The 24,062-nt window shown below is 45.8% G+C and overlaps 1 protein-coding gene across 1 annotated transcript in view; it reads right to left on the minus strand.

Annotated features, from left to right (window-relative positions):
• FGFR3 (fibroblast growth factor receptor 3) overlaps window positions 1–19,098 on the minus strand; it is a gene marked incomplete at its 5' end in the record, with an annotated part of 33,054 nt that extends 13,956 nt beyond the window's left edge. Inside the window, 5 exons of the mRNA XM_009576586.1 lie at window positions 2,589–2,779; window positions 3,205–3,328; window positions 8,066–8,235; window positions 14,294–14,347; window positions 18,835–19,098. Coding sequence (XP_009574881.1) covers window positions 2,589–2,779; window positions 3,205–3,328; window positions 8,066–8,235; window positions 14,294–14,347; window positions 18,835–19,098 — 803 coding nt within the window. The remainder of the gene's footprint in view (window positions 1–2,588; window positions 2,780–3,204; window positions 3,329–8,065; window positions 8,236–14,293; window positions 14,348–18,834) is intronic.
• Window positions 19,099–24,062: the final 4,964 nt, after the last annotated feature.

Raw genomic sequence — 24,062 nt, forward strand, 5'->3', positions numbered from 1 at the left:
TTTGACAAAGCTTGGGCACAGTGTTGCCAGCCCCCCCTCTGAAAGTGGAATGCATTTAGTGCTCTTCTGCAAAGAAAAAGGGGTTTCCTTTGATCACAAATTAGCCCGGGCTTTCAGGAACTGATGCAGGTGATGGCTTGGTTTTGTCAGGCTGTTTAAAAAATGGGTTGAAAGTACAGCATTCAATTTATCCATCTGGACTGGGGTGGGTTTTGACCCCCCCCATTTAGATGCGAGGGGAGAATTTCATGTGCTGGACACCTCTCCTTCCCCCTTGCTCCGACGGAGACCAGAATACTCCCCATATACAAACTGCCCCATAGCAGCTCCTACACTCCACAAAATCTCCTGAAGGCAGGAGGGAAGGGCAGGCTGATAAAAAAGCCTTATCTCCCTGCAGGAGAGAGCCCCTTCTAAAGCAGCTGTGGGCAGGGAAGGGCTGTTAGCAGCACCCTGCTCCGGCAGCACGGCCAGGATGCTGGGTCAGAGCGACAGCACTGCGTGGCACGAGGGGAACGAGTCCATAAAGCCAACGGACCGGCCCCAAGATGACAGTGAGATCATTTTATCAGATCGTTATTTTTAAAAAACAAGCACACACACATTTCAAAAAAAAAAAAATCCCTGCAAAGCTGGGCCTGACACAGCTCCACGGAGGCCCAGTACTGGCGCACAAAAGATGCATCCCAAAATGGAAATGCTCCGTGCCCCAGCGCTGATGCCGGCATTAATACAATTCAAAGCATTCCTGATTAACCAGAAGTAGTAAATAGACGTGTGCTGGTCCTTTTCAGCAAAAAAATAAAACCAAACAAAACTTGTGCTTTCAAACGCCTGCCTGTGCTCCCCTTCGAGGAATGCGGAGCCTTTGCCGTCCACAGAAGAGAAGGTATTTGGCAATTCTAATTACCTAGCCACCCCGGTGCCGCTCCAACTTAATTTTAAAACACTATTTATACGGACTATTTATATGTTCTTTGCCACACCAAAATGGGAGCTTGTGCTTGTGACACAAGGCACTGTTCGCAGCGGCTCTGCGAACTTCCAAAAGGTAGCACTTTATCCCACGGGGACCACACACGGAGCTCGGAGACTATACTAGATGGCATGTGACAGAGCCAGCTATTCAGAGCTTGGTACTGGGCTGTGAAACCAGGGGGAAATTCAAATATGCATAATTCAAACACATTTGGAGAGACAGCGAGAAAATAAAAAGTTTTATCAACTCGCGAGAAGCGCGCGTTGCCAATCCTGAAGAACTGTCTCCAGCCATTTCTTCCAACCAATCTGTTATTTCAATCTGTGTAATTATTTCCAGGGTCTCTGGCTTTTATTATCATGTATCTGGCTGAGTTACAGTTTTGTAGATGCTGTCTGATAAGTGGGGTTTTTTAAAAACTTCATACAAAGAGAAGGGTGTGTGCAGCAGGATGTGCATGGGGAATGTCCACGCACAGGACAACCTCAGCTTGAAACTGCAGGGACAAAATCTGCTTTCAGCTATAACTGCAGAGCCAGAAAAAATGCATTTGGGCCGATATATTTTAATAAATACCAACACAGGATGCCTTTAATTATTAAAAGAAAAAAAAAAAGGGATTTTAAAAGTCCCATGTGCTTTTCACTCTCTATTCTCTTTTTATATTTGCATAGGTGAGGGGAAACCAGACACGCTGGCTTTGTTCTGGCTCTAATCTGGAAGTTCCCTTTCAAGAAAGCATTTTACCAAGTAGAGTCTTACTAAGTGAGTTTTTGCTCGGTAAAAAAAAGGCTTTCCTGAGCATGGATAATAGCAATGCTCACAAATGCTAGTGGCTGGAACAAGACTATCTTGGCTCTCAGGTGCTGGTAGTTCAGCATTATTTAGTACGTGCATGCTGCAGTGTGTTTACTTGCAAAAGGAAAGAATGTGTTTCAGTTGGGAGCCTTTTATTTTAATAAGCCCCGAAAATACCTCTATTGAAGCTGTAAAAAAAGGTTATTTTTACAATTTTAGGTCAAAAGCAATCTGACAGCTTCTCTTTCACTATGCTGCATTTCTCACAGTTGCCTCAGCTCTTATAACTACTTTGCTTATCTGTGCCACTACAGTAGTTGTGTTATCTCTGGCAAACAGAAGAGTCTGGAACATCGACTGTAGGACATTTCTGCTGTACCCCCTCCAAAAAGCAGAGTATTCCACTGCTTGGGCTTAAAGGAAAGAACAATCCCAACAGCTGTCCTTGGCTTATTCTCATGATTTTTTTCTTACAGACACACAACAATTACAGAAAATGAGACCTCGAGCTCCCAAAAATCTGATTTAAATAATGGTTACCCTTTTAGGAACTGTGGCACTGAACATATTCTGTCAGAAGTTTTTGGTTCGCATTGCACTGCTAATCTAGGGCTTATTTATAAACATGTAAATAAAGTTTATGGCTTCCATTGACGGCGAGCACCTTTACCCAGTGCTGATCTCTCTTGCCATGAGTATGGCAGTGGGTTTCTTTGAGGGGCATCCCCACAATGTAGCTGCCATCTCTGTAATCGAGACCAAGACAGAGGAAGGACTGTCCTGAGGGTGAGAAGAAGGAGCGTGTACCAACCTTCAGCACTGTGACATAGGGTGTCCCATCAGGTCCGTATTTGCTGCCGTTGACTTCCACGTGTTTCAGCCACTGGATGTGAGGCTGGGCATCGCTGTAGACCTTGCAGTGAAACTCCACATTGCTCCCTACCACCACAGTCTGGTTGGCAGGGAGCCCCGCTTGTAGGATTGGTCGGTGGGGCGACCTTTCTGAAAAAAAGAAAAGAGAGGGAAATCCTAATTTACCTGTCCTTCCTTCAGCAAGGATTCTCCTCTGAACCCTTCATCTCCTGGCTTTTCAGCAGAAAGGGTGCAGACTGGGATTGTCCCCCCTAGGTGTCCTGGCCACCGCTCTACCCAGTGCTTCTCAAGCCAAACAGGGAAGAACCACCTGGGAATGGAGGAGGCATCTCAGCCCTGCCATTCCTTTTGGCCCCTCTGTAGACCAGCTAAGTAATTTACTGATCACAGATCTGAGGCTGAATTGTTGGCCAAAAGGAAGCTTGTTGTTGTTTCAGAAGACGCATGATCCAGCCCTTTGGGAAAGAAACCAAGCTCCTGCTTCCCGCACCACATCACGCACCTGTTCAACATCACCACAGATCAGCTGTTGAGGGAAAACAGTGAAATCTCACCTAATACATCAAGCTGATACGTGTGCCTAATATTGCCGTATTTGTTCTCCACAACACAGGTGTAATTTCCTCGGTCTGACGGCACAACACTCTCCATCACCAAGCTCCACTGCTGGTGTCGCAACTAAAAGAAGAAATCAAACCATCAAGCCTGTGGTCAAGTGCCATCATCACCGGACCATTCAAACCAGTGAACAACCAGTGAACTTCTACACACATGGCCAGCATGAATGGACCCCAGAGCAGGCCTGAACATCACAAGGACCCATTTCAAGGGTCATTAAAGACTTAATGTGAAAGGGAATTATGACCAATGCATGAACAGTGCAACACAATGTAACACACTGAGATTGCAATGGGGACTTGTAGATGCTTCCACAATAATAACAATAATGGAACCAGCTGACAGCTGAATGTGGCACCTCTCATTAGAATAACGACTTCAGAAGGCATCAGCTAAGATAACTCCGATCCGCTGGTCCCCTCTACCAGACCACTCTGGTCCAGAGACTGTCAGCTCAAAATACGTACTCTTGTCTGCAGACCTTTACCAACTGCTACATATAACCCATGAGATGACTAGAAACAATGAAGATCATACTTCTTCCCCCATCTATAACATATTTTAAAGATGTGTGCTACGGAGGCAACAGGGCATGGCATCTGTCTGAACAGAAATGGGTGTCTACAACTAAGTTAGCCCCCTAAATTCCCTGCAAAAAATAGGAGAAAACATGCTCAAGTCTGGTCCCTAGGATGCTTGGTCACCCCTTCTCTTTCGGCACCAAGTTGTACACTGGTTGGTTTTCTGGATGTGGCTCATGTCCAGAGCTGTTGGTTGTTCAGTAGCAGAAGGGAAAGCACAACCTATGTCTCTACCCTGACCTGCTGCCCTGTGCTCCCAGCTAGAACGTTTGTTTCTAATTGAGTATAAAGGAAATAACGGATACAGAAAGCAAATCTTGAATTAATACAGAAAGCAACCAACACTAACAAAGATGACTTCAGGATGCATAGCATATGAAAGCTCTCCAAATCTCTGGATATTAATTTGATGCCTTCTGCCGCCCAGAGCAGAACATTTAACTTTATTAAACATTTTGAAGGTGACTCCAAGGACACAGAAGCGGGAGATTACAATAACGCTGCACTACAGAATGTCAAGGCCTGATGGAAAAAACAAGGGTGTAACTGCTCCTGGAGGTTTCTTGCTGCAGCAGGTGAACTCAAATATGAAGTCATTTAACCTCTTCTGCTACACATAAATTGCATCCACATGCTTTCCCTTAAAGGGCCAAGTCGCAATTAAAGCCAGAATTTTGCAAAGAGAAAGGTTTGAAGTCATAGGACTAGACAGCTTAGTTGCAAGATAAGCAAGCAAAAGCCATTTTAACAAAGCCCCTTGTGTTGTAGATCTCTGCATCCCCAGGAACAGCACTGCTGAGCACCCCACTTTTCAGAAACCGCTGAATACAGCATTTCTTTTCATTTTGGGTTATAGGTAAGAGGAGGCTGTGGCTAAACAGTCTGTACAGAAATCTCGGTTGCTGCAGATGTCTGGTCAGGTCTGACTGCACCCTCTGCCCACCCAGGACAGCACAGATGGAGCTCAATGCTGAACCAACATTACACCTTTTGTAAAGCAACATCCCACTTGGTGCATCTCTGTAACAGTGCGGCAATTACAGGGTAAGAGATGCTCTGAGAACAGAGAGCCTGGACCCTGAGTTCACAGCTGAACATACCAGACTGTCAAGGAAGTTTCGATGCAAATTTGTGGCTGCTCAGTGGCTCATTTCCATACTGGCTTGTCTCATAGCTTGTCTCATAGTTGTGTCTAAAGACTTCACTTAATCCACTTTTCAGCACTGCAAAGCATTGTTAGGAGCCAAGGAGCTACTCCAAGGAAATGGGGCTCCAGATACATGGACGACTCCCTAGTCTGACCTGTGTTATGAAATCAGGTCCAAATTAGGTGGTTTATTTAGGATGTACTTTCAAAGACACTTTTATGACACTTTCAAAGAACTTCTCTTTGTCAGGTGTGTGATGGGGACTTTGGGCTCCGAACAGAGAGGAGAACCTGGGGGGCACAGACTCATGGGGCAGAACTTGTTTGGAAACTCTTGTAGAAGCAACAAGATCTTTTTTTTAGGTTGAGACTGGTGTCTAGATTTAAAGGATAATAAAAAGGGACGTTCCCAAGTTAGGTCAGTCGCTGTACTCGATAAAACACTAGAAACATGAAGTGACTTAGTGCAGGCATTTATCAAGTGGGTGAGATACTGGAAATCCCTCTGGGTTATTTGGTGTTGTCATTCTTGGCAACTTGTGAAACAAACATTTGCAGACACACTTGGAACCTCAGTCCGTGTTTGCCAGACTGGTATGCAAGTCAGTGCAACGGTCTGGGGAAGGGATAATCCTCTATCTCCCCTCCCCCTCCATCTTCCCTTCTAGGGTCATTTAACACACACAGGCTTACGATATTAGAGATTCCAACAAGGATTTAACCATTAATGCTCTTTGGGAAATTTCATATGATAAGTCATATGAGTTTCTTTTCTTTACCAGTTAAGGATGAACTGTAACAAAACTAGGTTAGCCTGGACTTCACGTTTTCAACACTCGCCCTCCTCTCTTGCAGACTTAACACCGGGCAATCACATGGGATCTAAATGCCATTTGCAAGAGGCAGAAGTGGAAGAGTGGTCAGCTTTCATCTGCTGACCACAGATCTTTCACAATCAATGTTTAAACTCTTCCACACGCTGAAAACAAATGAGAACATTCCCAGCTTAAGGATTTCTGGGTTCAGACCAGATCTTGAGATGAAGTAAGCCAACCAAACTCTGCCAGATCTGGATCTTGCCCATTCTTTTCAAGCCGTCTAATCCTGTTATGAAGCTAAGTTGTAACAGGGAATTTAAATCTTAAATACATGAGATACTGAGCAGGTTTTCAATCTCTTTTTCTGGTTCAAATCTCAGCTGATATCTATCAGTATATTTATACTGGATGAGATTTACATTAGACTACTTACATCTAACCACGGCTCAAGAGCAAAAGCAAGCAAATAAGGGAAGGAAAATTACAGCGAGAGAAAGATGTCTTTATATCAAGAAAGGGACAAAGAACTACACGTAGACAGATAGAGAGCTTAAACGAATCTTGCTGTAATTGGCCTGACATTGCCTTCAATAGCTCTTTAAGCATCGGCTTGTTGCTGGAAGGTGCCCCTAGAGAAACAAAGCACAGCGATGCCAAAGACTCACTACTGCGTTGCAGAGGATGAAACGTGTCAATTTAAACTCAAGGATAGATTAAAACCACTGGGAAGTGGGTAGGGGAATTGCTTTCAGCTTTAGAATTTATTCTGCAAGCATAATTTAGTGCAGCTGATGTCACATAGTTTTGTAAAAAGCCGCTTGAACGGCGCACGCAAGCCTGAAAACACTTCATGATGATCCTTACAGCCTGCAATTAGTAAAAGATGCTTGTGCTTTGCGAATATTATCTGCCGAAAGGCTGTTTACCCACAGGAGTTGCTTCCCCACTTCTTTTCCCTCCTTAACTTTTCAGAAGATCCAAACCTGAGCGTCCAGGCTGGAGCATGGACAGGGCTGAGGAGGGAGCTTCAAAGGCTTCACTGGAGCAATCACAAAAGGCTCTTTCAGTAACGGGTCTGAGCTAACAGGAAAGAACAGCCCAAAACTGTGGGAGGGAAGACTATTTTGAATCCTTTTCTGGTTTCTGGAGCCCGGCACGCTTTGCATGCCTAACCCTGCTTTCAAGACGCTACAGATGTGGTAGGCATCAGCACACAGCTATTCGGAGTACTGATGAAGGTGCCTTCCTAAAAATCACCTTCTCTCCTTAGCATTAGCCCAGGGATATGCCAGGGCTGGCAGAGTGCAGGCAAAAATTGCTGCTCAGGAGTCGTTTCTGCTACGCTGATTTTGTTATAATCAGCTGCTGCCAGTTTTATTCTCCCCAAATAAAACCAGAAAGGAGTCTGCCTTTGACCTCAAGGGGACAAAGTAATCACAACAACAACAAAATCAGAGAAGAGCTGATTTTCCTGTTAAAATCCTGCCATAATTTGTCATATACAGTTGTCCTGGTCTCGGCTATATCAGCTACTGGGAAGAAAATTAATTCTATCCCAGCCGAAACCAGGACAACAGTAGCACAGAAACTTCTGGCTAATTAAATAATTTGAGTGCAGTGGGTTTTTGTTCCCCTTAGCTCTATCTATAAACACAAGCCAGAGCATTTTCCAGAACACCTTATGGTAGAAAGGAAGGAGGGAGAAGAAAGCAGCCAAGGAGCAGATGCTATTACTCTGGCTACAAGGGAATCCAACACTTGACCGATGGTCAGTGATTTATACCACAAGAATGTTAATGACCACCAGCACGACGGTCCAGCTCTTTGGTGAGGTCCTTCCTACACCTTCAAAGGATGCAGAGTCGGTTTTCCTTGAAAGCTGGGAGTAGCTACGGCTCGGTCTAACACGTCTCAACACACTGGGCAGATCTCAGAAATTGGGACAGAAGTTTCTGCTCCTGTTTTCTCATCACTGTCCACAACGCAACAATAAACCCAGCCTCATTTTTACCTTGCCCCTGAATGGCCACTATAGACAACCTCAGAGGGAATTACCCCTCAATCCCAAGGGACAGCAGCCCTTTTTAACCCTCTGGTGTCAAGCAATCGCTAAGGCTGCCAGAGACACCCCCATTCCCAAACAGTTGGGACCGTGCTCTTACACCTACCGATGTTAATCACTGTGAAATACAGTTTTCTACAGTCGGTCGAAAACTCCTGATAAAAACAGAGATCCAAACCAAGGCCTTACCTTGATGCCCCCAATCCTATGCTCTCCCTTGAACTCCTTGCCGTTTTTCAGCCAGTAGATGGAAGGAGTTGGGTTTCCACCCGCCGGACATCGGAAGCGAACGGTGTTGGCAGCGGGAACTGCCAGCAGCTTCTTCTCCATCTTATCTGGCCGGGTCCAGAAGGGGACACCTGAGAAAGGAAAGACCAAGTTGAACAGGCCCATTTCTGCCGCGGAGGATATCAGCTGGTGAGCAGATGCCTTTGAGAAGGCTTTGGCATGTGCGGAGTGGCAGTTAAATTGCTACCTGCTGCAGTGAAGATAAATGACACAGAAATGCTTTCCAGCTAAATGACTCTCATAGACATAGACAGGGTGTTTGCATTTTAGGTTTGTGATGAAAGGTTCATGACCAGGTTCTTGTCTCGGTAACGCCAGTATAAATCTAGAGTAGCTGCTTTTAAATCAACAGGGAGAGTTATCCTGGATCAGGATGAGAATCTGGCCTCAGCGTGTAAAAAGATACAGATGTACCTTCGGGACAATAGTAGCCAAGAAGCATGAACAGCAGAAAGATGTTGGAACTGTAAAAAAATGTTGATGGGCCAGCAAGGGAGCAGAGAAAAACTGTTAGCTGAGTGCACTGGAAAATTTTGCTTCTCAGTGAGCACAAACATAGTGTAGCCTCCTTAAGGGAAGGAAAGAAAAAAAAAGCCAGTGCCAAACTGGTTTATCGTGTTTATGTTCTTTAAGTACAAGTGATTTTAGTTTTAAAGATTCATGTTACCTTTGAACAGGGATAGGTTTTAAAACACCAGTGTTAGCATGAGATACTTTTTATAATCTGCCTCAAGTACAGCGATGTTTCTTGGCTGTGTTACAAACATTACATATTAACTCCAAATTAAGGCAGCAGCAGCAGCAAACTCATTATACTGGGAAGAAAGAAAGAGAAAGTTTTTAAAAAAAGCCTCCCAAGCTTTCATTTCTGCTTAAGGAAACACTGGAGGGCTGCACGTGGGGTGTTTCCCCTGCCACGCCGGGGGCCACATCCGGCCCCCCAGCTCCGTGCTCCACGCCGAGGCCAAAGGGAGATGGGGGCGGACAGCGTTTGGGCTGCAAAATAGCAAAGAGGAGGCCAAGGAGTGTAACTGGCATCTCCTCCAGATGGGAAGGAAGCACCCACAGACCCAAACCCATCGGTCGTAGAGACCTGTGTGCTTCTGGCCAAGACAAACTGAAGGTGCTGGTCCTTCAAGAACTGCCTTGGAGAACATGATGGCCGCCAAAGCTGTCGGGAAAGCATTGCTGCTGGCCTCTCCCGCAGCGGTGATGCTCAGAAACACCACCCAGCATCACAGCCCCACCTCACTGCTACTCCGAAGCCTCTGCAATCCCCTCCCCCTTAACGACAAGGGCATACAAAGTTTTTCCTCTTGTTGCATCCCTCTGAGATGCACCAAAGCTGCTCCCTTTGTACTTAGCCCTGACGTGTTTGGCTCCATGAGACCCATCCCATTGCAGTTCCAGGTAAGTCAGTGATGACGCCACCTTGGTCTAAGTCCCCAGCGTCCCCCATGCAGGCTCCCTGCTGCATTTCAGCTCCAAAGATTTTGCAGGCAAGGTCATACAGCTCAGCCAAGGCAATCCATGCACCCGCTGATTTTTAGCACCTGCTAACACTCTCCACATGGTCCCCTCTCCCCATGGCTCTTTGCCAAGCCCACTCGGCCATGAGGAACCGCATGTCAGGAGCTACAGCCAGGAGGCCCTCCATTTGCTGGAAATGGCCCCGCTGGGCGCATCGTTCTCGTCTCATCTGCTTTCACACCTCTGCAGCAGAATGGCTGGATGTAGGTGCCTCAGTAATGCTGTCCCAGGGAGGGAAATCCAGTTCTGAGGGCTTGCATCTGCCCCCAGACTGCCTTGCACAACGCACCGCGATGCCTATCAGAGTCAGCTCCACGTATCAGAGGGATCTGGTGCTCACCCATGCCGCGTACGCCTCATTTTTTAAACAACGAAACTGCTTAAGGCCCTTTTCTTGCCGGGATGGCACTGGAGCAGGAGTACGGCTGGCACGAACAAAAGCAAAAGGAGGAATCCCTGCAATTCCCGTGCTCCCGCAAAATCCCGGCTACAAACTTTGCTGTAAACACACGGCACATCCAGGAAAGGCCTCAAATGCAACACGATAACGTGGGCTGAAGCGGGATATCATGAAGCCATCTACCTTCCAACATCTGAGCTTAGAAAAACGGCAGAACTGCACAAAGAAGGGAAATATTCAAAAAAATGCTAGAAGAGCGGGTGCAACCCCTAAAGGAAGAGCAGGTCGTGATGGCAAAGGAAGATGCTGCTACCGCATGCGTTGGACAGGGCAGAAACCAAGCAAAGGCTGGGCAAAAGCCCAGGCAGCAGCAGGGGGGTGAATCTGGCGGAGGACGGCTGGGGTGGTGTTGGGAAGGCTGAAGAGGAGGGAGCTGCAGAAACCATGTCGGGAGACATCTGGTCCTTGGTTTCCGAAGCAAGGGCTATTTTCTGGCCGAACGCTTCCCTTAGGCAACGCACCCTGATTTCCCGGGGACTTTACAGAAGGTTAACAGAGGTACGGGGGAGAGTTCAAGGAAAGGCCAGGCATGGATGGAAAAGTCCCCCTTCGCCACAGCTAAGAAGGGCAGCCGAATAACCTGCTGTTTGTTGTTTGATTAACGTATCTGCCTACAATAAATCCCATTTTATGGTGTCGGTGACACTCACCCAGGCACGGGGGTGTAACTAGATCGCACGGCCGCCCCGCCAGGACCCGGCTCCTCCTTGCACTGTGCTTTTGGGGATCTTGCCCTTTCCACACCGGCTGCGTGTGCTGCGGGGCGACGTTTCACCACGTTTTCTCACTCAAAAGATGAGCTTGAATCTCACAAGAGACCCGTCAACCCACTGGCTGCAAATTTTGCCATTGAAGCCAAGGGGGATTTTGCCATCGGACATCAGAGAGGAGCAAGACGGGGCCCAGGAAAGTTTCCAGCTGGGGATATTCTCCATATGGAGCAAAGGCAGGATCCGCTCCTCCCTCCTGCAGTTAGACACGGCTTCTTCCCCGAGTGCCTCCCCTCCATTCGGGTGCTCTTCCATGCAATTCAGGGCTCGCCAGGGCTGGGCACCCCCGGACTAACGTGCCAAGCTTCAAACCAGGGCATCGCTCTCCAGTTGAACTGGAACTGGAAGAAAGTGTCTGTGCATTGAAAACGGTGCCTTTGTTCTCGCTCGCAGGAGCAGCGAACAAAACATCACTGCTTTCGGTTTGCTGTGCCCCCAGAGTCCTTTCATTACCGCTTTTTAAGGGGGTGCAAATGTTGCTAACTCTTCTTTTCAAGCAAAGCTTGCAAAGCTCCAGAGAGTTTCAGGAGTGAGGAAGGAGGAAGGATGAAAGACAGGAAAAATTTCTAGAGCCGCTCTCTCTAAATTAATTACGAGGAATGATTTTGCATGCGCAGGTGTGAAAAAACAAGGGACCCGCAAACATTATCACCAGCCCTTTCCCATCATCAAACACTAAGCCCGACGGTCCGTTTTGTTCGTCAAAGACACTGGCCACCCATCCGACTGGAATGACCAATTAAAAAAAACCGAGAGCGATACTTGGAATAATTAATACAGCCGAGCGCTCATTTAGCAATTAGGAGCTGCCACAAAATTCTGCAGCAGACAGAATCAACCCTAATTGTGTAATTTCCCCAGCTGACGCCTCTGAGTACACAGCCAGATTTAATTGGAGATTATAGGGGCTCTTTGAAGGTGCTGGGGCTACGCAGCGGGGGCTCCAAACAAACAGATACAGAGGGGTAGGGAGCACTGGGGCAGAAGAGCAGTGTGTGAAAAGGGAGTTTTGTTTTTGTTTCAGGGCCAGGAAAAACAGCTGTAGAGAACAGAGGTATTGGAAAGCCTCTTTTTGCAAAGGCAGATCACGGTTTGTGACAAGGCTGCAACAAACGGGCCGATGATTTGAAGCTGCTGAAGTTGCTCTTTCTTCTTTTCTGCTGCCCATCCCTAAGGGATGCCCCGATTCTGTACTGCCCTTCGGAGAGGATGCTTAAAGGAGGGTGAGCAGAGCAGGGCACTCCACATGGAGGGCCTGTCTCCGTGCTCTCCAAGGGTTTTTGCACCAAATATTCATTTCTATTAGGACAGATTTGCTCTCATTCTCTTGCTTTGGTATTTCCAACTCCCGTCATTCAACAATTTTGGGTCAAAACCCCAAAATCAACAAGATTGGCTTCAAACTCCTGACGCTGTTAGAATCAGCTCTCCAAGCTCTTCTCTATAAATATGAGGATAAGAAACTCTCTTGAACAACACAAGTAAGCCAGAAACTTAACTTACCATGGCAAGGGGCCAAGAGACAAGGTTTTTATTCAATGATGTGCAATATGGCAACATGCAATGAGCCAGTCCTGGATGGATTACCTCCCCCTAAATAGGAGTAACTATCGGTTATATTTTTCTTTTGCATGAAAGCGTGTTTAGTGCCTTCACTCCTCTTAACTACTGACCATGGCTACGTCTGACGGCCAAGCAGGGGCTCATACACCTCATTAGTAGGGTATCTTTTTGCCACAGGAGATGGAGGACACAGGTCTTTGGGCTGTCCATAGGACATGGCCCTGGCTAAACCCACATGTCCGCCTGCCCGGGATGGTCCTGCAGCCCCTGTTCCCGGTGGGATGTCCCAGCGGTGGTGGTGCCAGGGTTAACAACACGGCTCCCCAGACTCAAGAGAAGATCTGTGAAGGTTAAGTGGAGGGTCTGACATCAACCAACGCAACGTAAAGCACATCCATGTCACGACACGCCATGGGGTTTCACCACTCTGGCACGTTAAGCTAATCAACAATTTTTAAAGCAGAAGAGAATCCAACTTTTTATAACGAGACCTTTAAGCAAAGCCAGTTGTTACCTTCGGGTCTAAAAAAAGAGACAGCCTTGAAGTCAAGAAGACCCAGAATACAGGCTATAAATACATGCGGCAAAACGTGTGTTTTCCTTTTCAGTGAAGAAAAACGTGTCTTTCTGTGCCATAAACCAGCTCATGTTTTGTGATACCTGTTGCTAAGAGATGGAGTTTACTACAAACCGCACAAAAAGAAGCACAGAACGATTAATTGTGCTCATCAGAAGCTGCTCTGCAGCAGGAACAAATCCTGACCAAACCTGACCTTCCCTATGCCTCTACCAGGCTTCAGCAGGCATCAGGAGCCCTGAGCACCTCTGCAAAGGTGCTTGTCACCTCACAGGATCTGGCCCTTAATTAGAAGCTATCAGAAAACCACTAACTGCTGCCGATGGGTCGCCTGGCACCGTAACTCACCATTACTGTCCACATACTGCACGACACAGCGGTATGAATTTCTTACAGTGGGAGACCTGTTTTAAAGAGTCCTGCATGTCCAATGCTATGGGCAGGAGAAATTTTCCAGTCATGTTGAACTTCTGCCAATGTACATAGCTGATTGGGAGTTCAAATGCAAGACATTTATTTATTAAAAACACATACACATAGGCAGCTCACTTTGCAGAAATATAAAGAGCATAATAAAACACAACACTAACGCCTCTGAAGCATGTAATGATCCTGATGAATGCTATTGCACTTAAAGAAACAAGCACTAGGATTGAAAGAGATTCAGAGTAAAAGCACCAAGAGGCTCCGTCCTGGGGCTCTTTTCCCCATGTGAGAGAAAGAAAAAGCCAGTAAAGCCAAAGGGGTTGCTCCCACTTACGGCATCAGTAATGTTGGCCCTTGGCTAGTGTAAATTTTATGCTCTGACTCCAGTCAAGATGCTGGTAAAGACCAGAAGCAAACCAGCTAAAACTAAGCAGGCCAAGGTTTGCAGTGATGTAAAACTGGTGTAACGTCAGTGTAGGAAAAAAAAAAATGGTAAGTGGGTTTGTCTGGATTTACATGCAAGGAGAATTTATAACTCTAGCTCATCAAGACAGATTTGCAGAATCATGTCTCCAAAAAAAAAAATTACGCTGCTGCTGTAGGATATTATAGCAGCAATACCACTCTGTCAGCTATTTCTAAGTTTTCAGATGAACGTCATCATGGTACCATCCTAAGGTCACCGATTTCAACACGGAGAAAGAGCTGCTGTCCGACCAGACGAACATCCGGATGAGCTGCTCCGCTTGGGAGCCACATCTCTCTGAAACAAAAGGCCTCTGTATCCCATAAAAACTAATTACCTGTATCTTCTGACTCATCGTCGTCATCTTCATCATCACCCGATGAAGGGGAATCTAGGAGGAGAAGGAGAAAGAAGTGAAGCAGAAGGAAGATGGCACGCGGGGACACCATGTTGGACAAGGCTGTTGATGCCACAGTGGGCTCCAGCGAGGGAGGACATCCAAGTGGTGGGTCACCCTTCCCTGCAGCTCCATCAGCCTGTCCCTCCCACGCTGCTGAGCCAGGGACAACTGGCCAGGAGTTTTCTGAACTGGGAGAGAGGTGTCATGAGTTTGCCAGTGCTCTGCCACCAGAGACCGGGGTCCGATGCCAAATACTTTTCCCCATGTGAAGTGTTCTTCTCCTCACAAATACAAAAGCAATTCCAAAAGGGGAAGTTTATTTTTGCAGAACAAGCTCTCCCCCGCTTTTTTTTCCCTCTAGCATTCAGTCTGAAGACTTTTTATTTCACCGAGTCTCAAAATGACAGGTCAGCATTTCTAACTCACTTTCCCTGCATTTTTCTTTTAACTCAATACACCTCTGCCACATCTCCCCTCGTTAACTCCTTGCTCAACCACTCAGAACAAAGCTTTTAAAACTTCCCCTTGCAATCAAACCTCTCTCTCGATTGACATTTTGATGGCTACTCCGTGAACCAGTTCCCTTCGCTTATACTCCTCCTGCAGAGGCACCTCGAGGCTGTAACTGAATACAGGTTAACAGGTGGGAATTTTCCATCTGTATCTCTCCAGAACATCCTGAACTGTTTCTCTTCATGTGGTCTAACATCTCACCTTCTCCAAGCTGTCCACAATGAAGTCTCAGTCCCTCTTCCCACCACCAAACAACTACTGTAAATGTAAATCCCATTATAAAATAGCAGTTTACTGTTTGATTTAGTTTACACAATTTAGTACAATTCAGTGTCTGGAAGATTTAGCATCGCTGACTTCATAGAATCTCCAGGAATTTCTTTTTTAAATAAACGCAAAATGCTAACAACCCAGCAGCCTTTATGTTCCGAGACGGCGGTAAAAGAACTTAAACACTAGAAAGTAGGAAACTTCATGTGTGTTCAACATGTGGCCAGAAATGTAAAGCACTACTTTAGACCAAGCCAGGCAGAACGTCCTTCATTTCAAGATGCACTCGAGTTTTCCGCCATTCTCCGACCAGCTCAGTGGAGGTAAAAATGGGAAAAAAAAAGGAAAAAAAAAAAAAAGAAAAAAAAAAGGTAGGGGAAAGGTAACAACGAATACTACTTCTCTGCAAATCTGGAAGGACTTCCCAGACATACTGACCATCTACAGGAGCAAGTAACACAGGAATCATCTCCCTGCTTTAGACTGCAGTGGCGCATCGTGCTTTGCACCTTCTCTTTGGCAAAGTCTCAAGGAAGACTTCAAGCACGTATCTAACTGCGAATCCATAGCTGAGGTCCTGCTGGCAGCAGAACTAGGGAAATGCCACGGGGCTTGCTGAAAGTGAAGTGGATGTTTAGGTGTTTTGGCTGAACCAGCAGGTTTACTCAAGTCCCGGCGAAGGCAGAAACCGAGCCAAATCCCCACCAGCATCGACAGAGAAACCAGCACATTCTCAGCCCTGCACTCTCAAATTTGGTTACCCATACATTAACATGTGATTATAGTTTACTTCTGGTTTCCAATGAATCAATCGTGACCAGAGGAGCAGAATCAATTTTTAAACCCATTCAAAAACATTTCCACCAGATTGAGGGAAGAGTCTTTGACCTTGCTTGCGTTTCAGATGAGAGATGCAGCTTAGGTTTTAAGACCAAATACCCCATTTCCAGAGCTACTGTCCTACTCAGGTTACTAAAACATCACCTTTTTCACAAGGTGATTAAAAATTTGTAAGCTATTTGTTAATCATTTACTAAAATAGTAATCCTTTTCAGAAGTTGACGAGTATTGGCATCAGCAAGAACTGCTAGATGCTATTCTCAGAAGGGTTTTAATTATGAAAGGAAAGGGGCTTAATTTTTTTAGTCATCTGTTTTGAAGAGCTTAGTCTTGGGTATTTTGAAAGCTCTTTTGCTGGTACCAGCCTGCAGTCCGTGCTCGTCACAGGGGTGCTGCTGCTCGGCCGCTAAATCCAAAGGCTGTTCTGTGCGTGAAATGGTTGCAGCAATGGAGCTTCTGCCAACAGGGCTGGAGACCAGTTTGGGCATGCAGCCTCTATTTGTGATCCTCTTCAAGTGCTCAGGTTTTAAGAGGACAGTACGTTTCTTTTTGTAAACTAGCATAACACTCAAGCCCATGTCTGTCAAGGGAGGCATTTTAAAGAGAACAAACCCTGCTATTAATCAACCCGGTTTTCAACTCTGAAATGCCAGCTCCAGCATCATCTTGCTCTACCTTCAGCATCAAGCATCTCACTGTGCACACTGAGAGTTGCTGTAGAAGAGCCAATTTGTTGCAGACTCAAAACTTATGGCCCCACGTAGGAAAATCCTGATACGCTGCGAGAATCTGGAAGCGTCCCTCAAAACGGGACTTACATGTATATCAGCTATTTTCAATATACCTAGCCTAGTTTTGCTCACTTAAGAGTCCAGATCGGAAGAATCTGGAAGCGTCCCTCAAAATGGGACTTACATGTATATCAGCTATTGTAGTTTTGCTCACTTAAGAGTCCAGATCGGAGCAATTCCAGTTTGTTAGTACAGATTTAAACCAGTTTAATGCAGAAAACAACTCCAGCCCCGAACATTAGATATCCACTTAAACACCCGACCAGATACCCGAGCTAATCGCTGGTGTTACCTCTAAGAAGTGGGAACACAAGCCACAAATCTCCGATAACAAACTCATCTCCGCAGTGCCACACTGAGCAATCAATACTAATTATGAAGAAATATCTGAGCATACGAGAGGCGCCACTATTGCCACATAAAGCAGGGCTTCAAAGTTTAAAACAAGTGCTGCTGACAGCTAAAACGGAGACTCCCACATTACCAGCACTTTGGTGGTAATGACAGTGGGCTAATAGAATCAAAGACTCATAATGCTGTCAGAAAGCAGGTTCAGGTTACTCGCTTGTTCTTAAACTGTTATTAGCTATTATTAGCGAAGAGGAAAAACACAGGGGCTTAAACTTTTTAAAAGCGGAGGATTATCAGCCCTTCCACTATTAAAAACAATTTCTCACTTTACGAACTTTTGGGGCTGGCAGCTGTTTCATTTGAGCGTGTAACCAGCTGCCCTCTTCTGCCTCCCTGCTGCCCCTTGAACTCAAAAGCATCTTAATGTCACTTAAAAAAAAGGAGAAAGTAATGTTTATAACAACCTGCAGTTCCTTGGATAGTTCCAATAATCGTACCTAGTTAAAGAAAGCCTTTCAAGGGCCAAATACTTCTTTAACCATTTAATTGATATGACCTTGAAGCATTCACAGCAATCTCCAGTAACATTCAATGAAAAGCAGATGTTGGTGAAGGCTTGCTGAAACGAGCTTTTATTCTCACGATGGTTTGATTCTCTCACTTACACAAAATCCTATTTCTGGCACAAGAAAGCCCTTTATGGAGTGGATATGATTTACAATCACAAACATCTCTGTGTTTGGTTTTCAGACAGAGCCCCTTATTTTTTCAGGGAAGTCAACTTTCGGAGGCAAGGACCTACTGTTCGGGGATGCTTGAAAAAGCTCCAACAGTGCAAGGGCAAAGGAAAGCTTTCAAAACCTTAGATCCACAAGGGGTTAATTCTTCTGAAAATTCAGGCTTTTAATCTGTGTGATCAGGAGGCTTTCTATCTGCTCACAGTGATGAGCATCCATCTACCAACGCGGCAGCCTGAAATCATGGAGATGATCTTAGTGTTAGCGGTTAGCTATCTGGGAACAACAGATTTTTCTGGCACTCTCTGTTTAGTGATCCAGGCTTGGACAGCTTGCAGCTATTCTGCCCTGCTGTCCTAATCACGGAAAATACAGCCAAGCAAATGACAGCACGTGCTTTGCTAACACAGCACTTGTTTGCAATACATGAATCCCAATAAGCACCTTTGATGAAGCACATATTTGAGATATATACAGTTTACAGATAAGCTACTTCCAAAACAAACGAGTAATTTGTGATAACTGGGATGGAGGGAAGAGATTTATCAGCTACAACGGGGAAACAGTTTTCAGGAACCTCCAGCTTTTACATGCAATTTTGCCACTGATTTGTCACATAAAGCGGAAAAAGTCACTTAACCTCCCCGAGCCACAGTTCACTCACTCACAAAAGACTTCAAAGGCACATGTAGCATTGCATCTATTTGAGTGTTAAGGTGGATTTGGGGTTTAATCTGACTAGCACTGTTTCTAAGTCTCTCTCAGTATTAACATCAAGATTTAACATTCGGTATGGACACGCAAGCATTCTTCGATTGGCTTGTTTTGTCAGTTTAATCACTGCCAGGAGTGACCATGGAGGTAGAGACCTACCAAGTACAGACAAACACCGCAAAGCACCAGCCATGCTTAACACGTGAAGGGGCTAAAAAAAAAAAAAAAAATATCACCAAGACAGCTGTATTTCTGCACGTACCTGTAACTCTGACTGTAAAGTTTCCCAGGACCTCGTTGGAATGCCTTGGCTTGCAACTGTACAGCCCCGAGTCATCATATGACACATTGATTATCTTCAACAGTTTTTGTCCAATATGAGTTCTGTTGGTAGGTGCAATCCCGATACCATCTTTAAACCAGAAAACAGACACAGAAGAGCCTTGGGTGTTACAGGAAAGTTCAATGGTATCTCCACTTCCAAACACCAACTCTTCCAGAAAGGCGGTCTCGCTCCTCAAGTATTCTGCAAAGGGAGAAAGAAATGGAAATGAGCCAATAAGAGCAGGTGTCAGAAAATGAAAGAGCATTTAATATCTTATATTTGCCCTACTGATGCTTCCATGTGCCCAGAGCTCCTCCTTGCCAGAGGTAAGCCTTGCCTGCCCCAGGCAGGTAGTAATGCAGAAAGACAGCTGTGCACACTACAGTCAGGTCTCTGGCTGATCTACAAGGATGGCTTCAACCCTGTAGTGACCAAAACACGGCCTGTAGTGACCAAACCACCAGATGCATCACAACAAACAGCACAGACCTCTATGTAGGGTCATTGCAACACCCAATGTTGCGTGGGGGGCGGATCTGGCAGAACTAAGTGTGTGCTGAAAAGTTCACAGTTCAGTCTCTGGATCTCCATTTCTTTACTCCTGTGAGTTTGTCCACAACCCCCACGAGACCCGGCAAGGAGGGGATACAAGGAGCAGAAACGGGGATAAAACCGATTTCTCAAGTGACTCTGGGTGGCCCAAAGGCAACCTCTGTGGGCTGAAGGAAACAAGAGGGAAGGCTGGACAGAAGACGCAGACTGGAACAGCTAAAATAAATGAACCCACCACTAGCTCCCTGCTGGAGTTACTCTCTGTGCAACGAAGAAGTGCAGAACCAAAGACTGAGCATGAAAGCTAAAATCCCTATTTCCTCAGTCTATCTACCAGCTGCAGCAGTTTGTTCCATGAGTGATGACAGTGAACCCTGCCACGGGCTGAGAATTTTGTTTTACCATGGATAATGACACAAGGAAACGTTCAAGCTCAGATGTCTCCCCATGGAGGAATGTGGGGCATGTTGAAAGTGTGGTTCTTGGGTCCGATGGTCCTCAGGCTCATTTTAGTGACACATAAACTCACTTTTGACATTGAATGGTTTATTCATCCTTTGCACCAGTTTAATAAAGAAGAATTAGCCCTCTACAGCTGCCCTCAACCCAGCTAGATCAACAGCAAGACTGCCATTCTCCCCACCTTGTCTATGCTAACCAACATTTTCACTTGGCATTGCCCTATCTCTATCTCCTGGCTTACACCGGCTCTGAGACTGTACGCTCCAACAGGCATAAGAGTCTTCTTGGTTTTGTACAATATGTATCACGGGGGATCCTATTCCACAACGAATACACTTTGGTGCTATGATTACATAATTAGCAAGTAAAAAGTAATTCAAAACAGATCGGTCTGAACCTAATCCTATGATCCAACCCCAGGTGGCCTGAGTTGATCTCCGACAGTAATCAGATCTGGATAGAGATCCTAATTTTGCAGCTCAAGCATATTCATAGATTACAATTTGACTGTGAAACCAATGAAATTACAGCAGCCCTGAATACCTGAGGATGTGGCATTAGCTTCAAGCTGCTCTTTTGCCATTAAGTGAAAGAGGTGGAGCAGGTTATAAGAGAAAAATGTATTGCTTTTCTCTTCTCGTCATGCAAGTTTTTATTCTTGTGGAAATATAAAATTAAAAACACGAAAATGATTCAGTCAATAGCCTTGCACGATAGAAATAAAGAATCCTGGGAGCCTGAAAATGTGGTATTTCATGGGAGGTATCGTCTCGCAGGAGGCAAAGCCCACACTCACTGGGGTTACGAAGAACCTTTCCTCTGATACCCTGGCAGCAATTCCAACTCAAGTATTTTAGGTTTTGGACAGAATTTTGTGGTACTCATATAGTCAAAGGTTTAGGGTGGTTTTTTTTTTCTTTTAATGAAAAGATTTTCCCTGAAAGCATATACTTTTAGTAAATAGAAAGACAGAGCTCCACCATCTCCTTCCTATCAGACCAGCACCTGTTGTGACATTGAGCATCCGCCCATGGTCTCTTCCCAACTGGGATATATCCCTGGGGAAAACATGGTTGAGAAATATTCTGGTTTAACTGTTCCTTTCAGGTTTTTTTCTTCCTTCTTCTAGACTATAAAGATTTTTTCAATGGTACCAACTTTGGCTTCTAATTAAAAAGCCCTGTATACAGCTTTGCACTTGCAGGACTGGGTACTGATCTTTGTTTGTTGACTCTGATGGAAGCTCTTGCTAATTTAATCTACTGGAAAACAAACCCCATGCAGCTGCACAATCCCTCTGTACAAAATACACAGTTTTACCCAAGCTGTTTGCCAAATGATCAAGACTTGTATATTTTGGCTTTTGTATCATAAACCTACCAAACAGGAACAAGCCCAGACTAAGCACAAGCCAAATTGTACTGCTTAGCCATTTAAAAGGAAATCACTCTTTTTTGAAAGCCATAATGAACACGGGTTAATGACAAAGCGACAAACTATTTTTATAAAACATAATTAGGGAATGCTGAAATTAAGAGGAAATTCACTTTGGACTCAGAGCAGAACGACTGGGGTCTGAAGCTTCTGTGGCTTCTGTGGAAAGAAGCATCATCTCTTGTTTCTAACAACTTTATTTTGGCGTCTCTGCCCTCCATCTCCCCAGCCGGTCTCCAGCAGATATTGTGATGCCTGTTAAATGCAAAGCTCAGTCCTAGTGACTTTATTCCTACTGACTGGGAGTAATATCTCGAAAGATGGAGTGGTGAATTAAAAGGAGAATGTTACTAATGGTTTTAATCTCACTTCTTTAAACAGTTTTTCAAATTTCAGTGTATATGCTTATGGCTTAAAAAATAAACAGGACCCAAATTGGAGACCTCCACAAAGTAATGTGCACTTAAGTGCTTAAGCACTTTGCCCAACTGTGACCTTGAATAACGAAATTTTACTCTTATTATTCCTCATATAGCTTTCAAATACGATGATAAATGCAAAAGCAGAGACAGTCTCATTTCCATGCTGAGAACAGCTGGAGTTTAAAGCAGGGAACCAGAGCTCCCGTCACCCGTTGGGCGCCCAGAGCCCAGCACCTCCTTCCTGCCTTCCAGCTGCAAGTGCCTGGTGTTTCCAACACCCTCTCAACAAGAGACACCAAGACATGAGGTTGGAGACATGAAGTTGCTCCCTCTGAGGCCAAGCATCCAGCCATCAGGCTGACTTGCAGAAGTCTACATCTCCAACCACGTGGCGTGAACAAAGTGGCAGGAGCTGTGTGTGCAGCCTGTGCTTGGGAGGAGTTTAACACAGATGGGCTGAGCCCTCCTGGGGACCTGGGTGAGGGTTTGGCTTCTTCATCCTGCATCTCCCATTGCTAAATCATAAGGAAACCAGTGCAGGGGAGCAGGCACCGAGCTCTCCTGACATGGTTGCGTCTTGCATCTGGACACGCGCCTTTGCTTGAGGCAGGCAGAAATCTTCCCACTGCAAAGCAGCACTGCGGGGAAGCAGGTTTTGGATTTACTGGAGCTACAAACACACATCTCCTGGATCTCAGTCCTGGGTCTTAAGAAAACCATCCTCGCTGCTGGCAAACAGCTATCCCCACGTGTCCTTTAAAACTTTCCTAAAGCGTTTACTATTGCGAGTCAGGTTGCAAAGGTCCCTCCCGGCTCTCCCAAAGGAAACTCCCATTTGGAATCTAACTGACATTAACAGCATCTTTTCAAAATCCGCAGTAGACACAGGTATAAATTACTGGGGAGTTAACTCGTGTCGGGGTTACGGGAGCCCACTCCACCACTTGCCAGCAGAGCAGGGATTAATGAGTTTGCAGCTTTAATGGGTTCTTAGAGAGGAGGAGGCAATCTAGGTTGTGGGCTCCCAAGATATGACTAAAATTCAACCATTTATTAGTTTGGCCAAAGCAGTAATGAGTTAAGAATCACCGAGAGACGCTTCTGACGGAGATCAGCACTTGCAGCATCATCACTGCTACTCGTAACAAACATGCTACAGGCAATTTTGAAGCTGTTCAGAGGAGCAAAAAGGCAGCAACTAGCTGGGAAGCACCTTCCACAACAGCAGGCCAGCTGCTGGCCCAGCAAATGCTAAAATGCTTTTGTATGTATTCACTTATAAGGATAAGATACTTCATCTCCATAGCTGCTTGGCTCATCTCAGCAATAATTCACTTTCTGTGTCATTCGCAGCTCCACGTGCTTAAGTGTGTCAGTATTTCCATCAGATGTCTGCTCCTCTTAGACATCAATACTTGGTTCTGGCTGAGCCTGGAAATGTTTTATTTTGGTTTTAACGCAGGCAGCTCTCAAGAACTGCAGGAGGATATGCAGTGATTTATTTTTCAGGCACAAAAGGATGAGGAGGTGGAGGGTGGTAGGGTATTCCTGGGCTGCTTATGGTCCCCCAAAAACTTCAAGTCAACTTAGAGCCTGGCTGGTGCCCTCCCCAGTGTCAGGGACTATTTCCAGGTGCTGTGGCAGAAGGGATGGGGGCTGCTCCTGGGGGGCAGAGGCCCACAGTGCTCGCAGGAGGCTCAGTGGGGTGGGGGAGCCCCGGGGCTCTGCACCACCTTGCAGGGTGCCGGTCCTGGCTCCAGGACACTCCAGCTGGTTATTTCTCTGCACCTCTGTTTTTTCTCCTGGAATAGCTTCCCACAATTCTGCTTTTCCAAACATCAAAGTGTTTGGGAGCCTCCCAAGGGACTGCTCAGGTGGGATGCATGCCTCCCCCATCCTCCTCCTCCTCCTCCTCCAGCGAGCATCCTGCAGCTGGGGCACATCCACCATGCAACCAAAACCCCACCGGGACCCCCACCACCGAGGGCTCGAGGCACACGACCTTCAGTACCACCAGCAAAATATTCCTCACCCCACCTTGAACCCTGACAATCCCAGGGAGCCTTTTTGGGATTGCTTCACAGGCCGGTGGTGGAATGGTCTAAGCGGCTCATTTCTAAGTGGATCATATTTTCCCCTTTTCAAGCTGGACAAGCTGTATTTGGCATGTTAACAAGCAGAAAGATAGCAGCACTCCACGCATTTCTCTCTTCAGGCTAATTCGAAAACGTTTCTTCTTCTATGTATTTATTGCACCAAATCCACCGTGACGGGATATTTTATAGGATCATGGAG

Source organism: Fulmarus glacialis, unplaced genomic scaffold (assembly GCF_000690835.1).
Source record: "Fulmarus glacialis isolate BGI_N327 unplaced genomic scaffold, ASM69083v1 scaffold11244, whole genome shotgun sequence".
NCBI lineage: Eukaryota > Metazoa > Chordata > Aves > Procellariiformes > Procellariidae > Fulmarus > Fulmarus glacialis.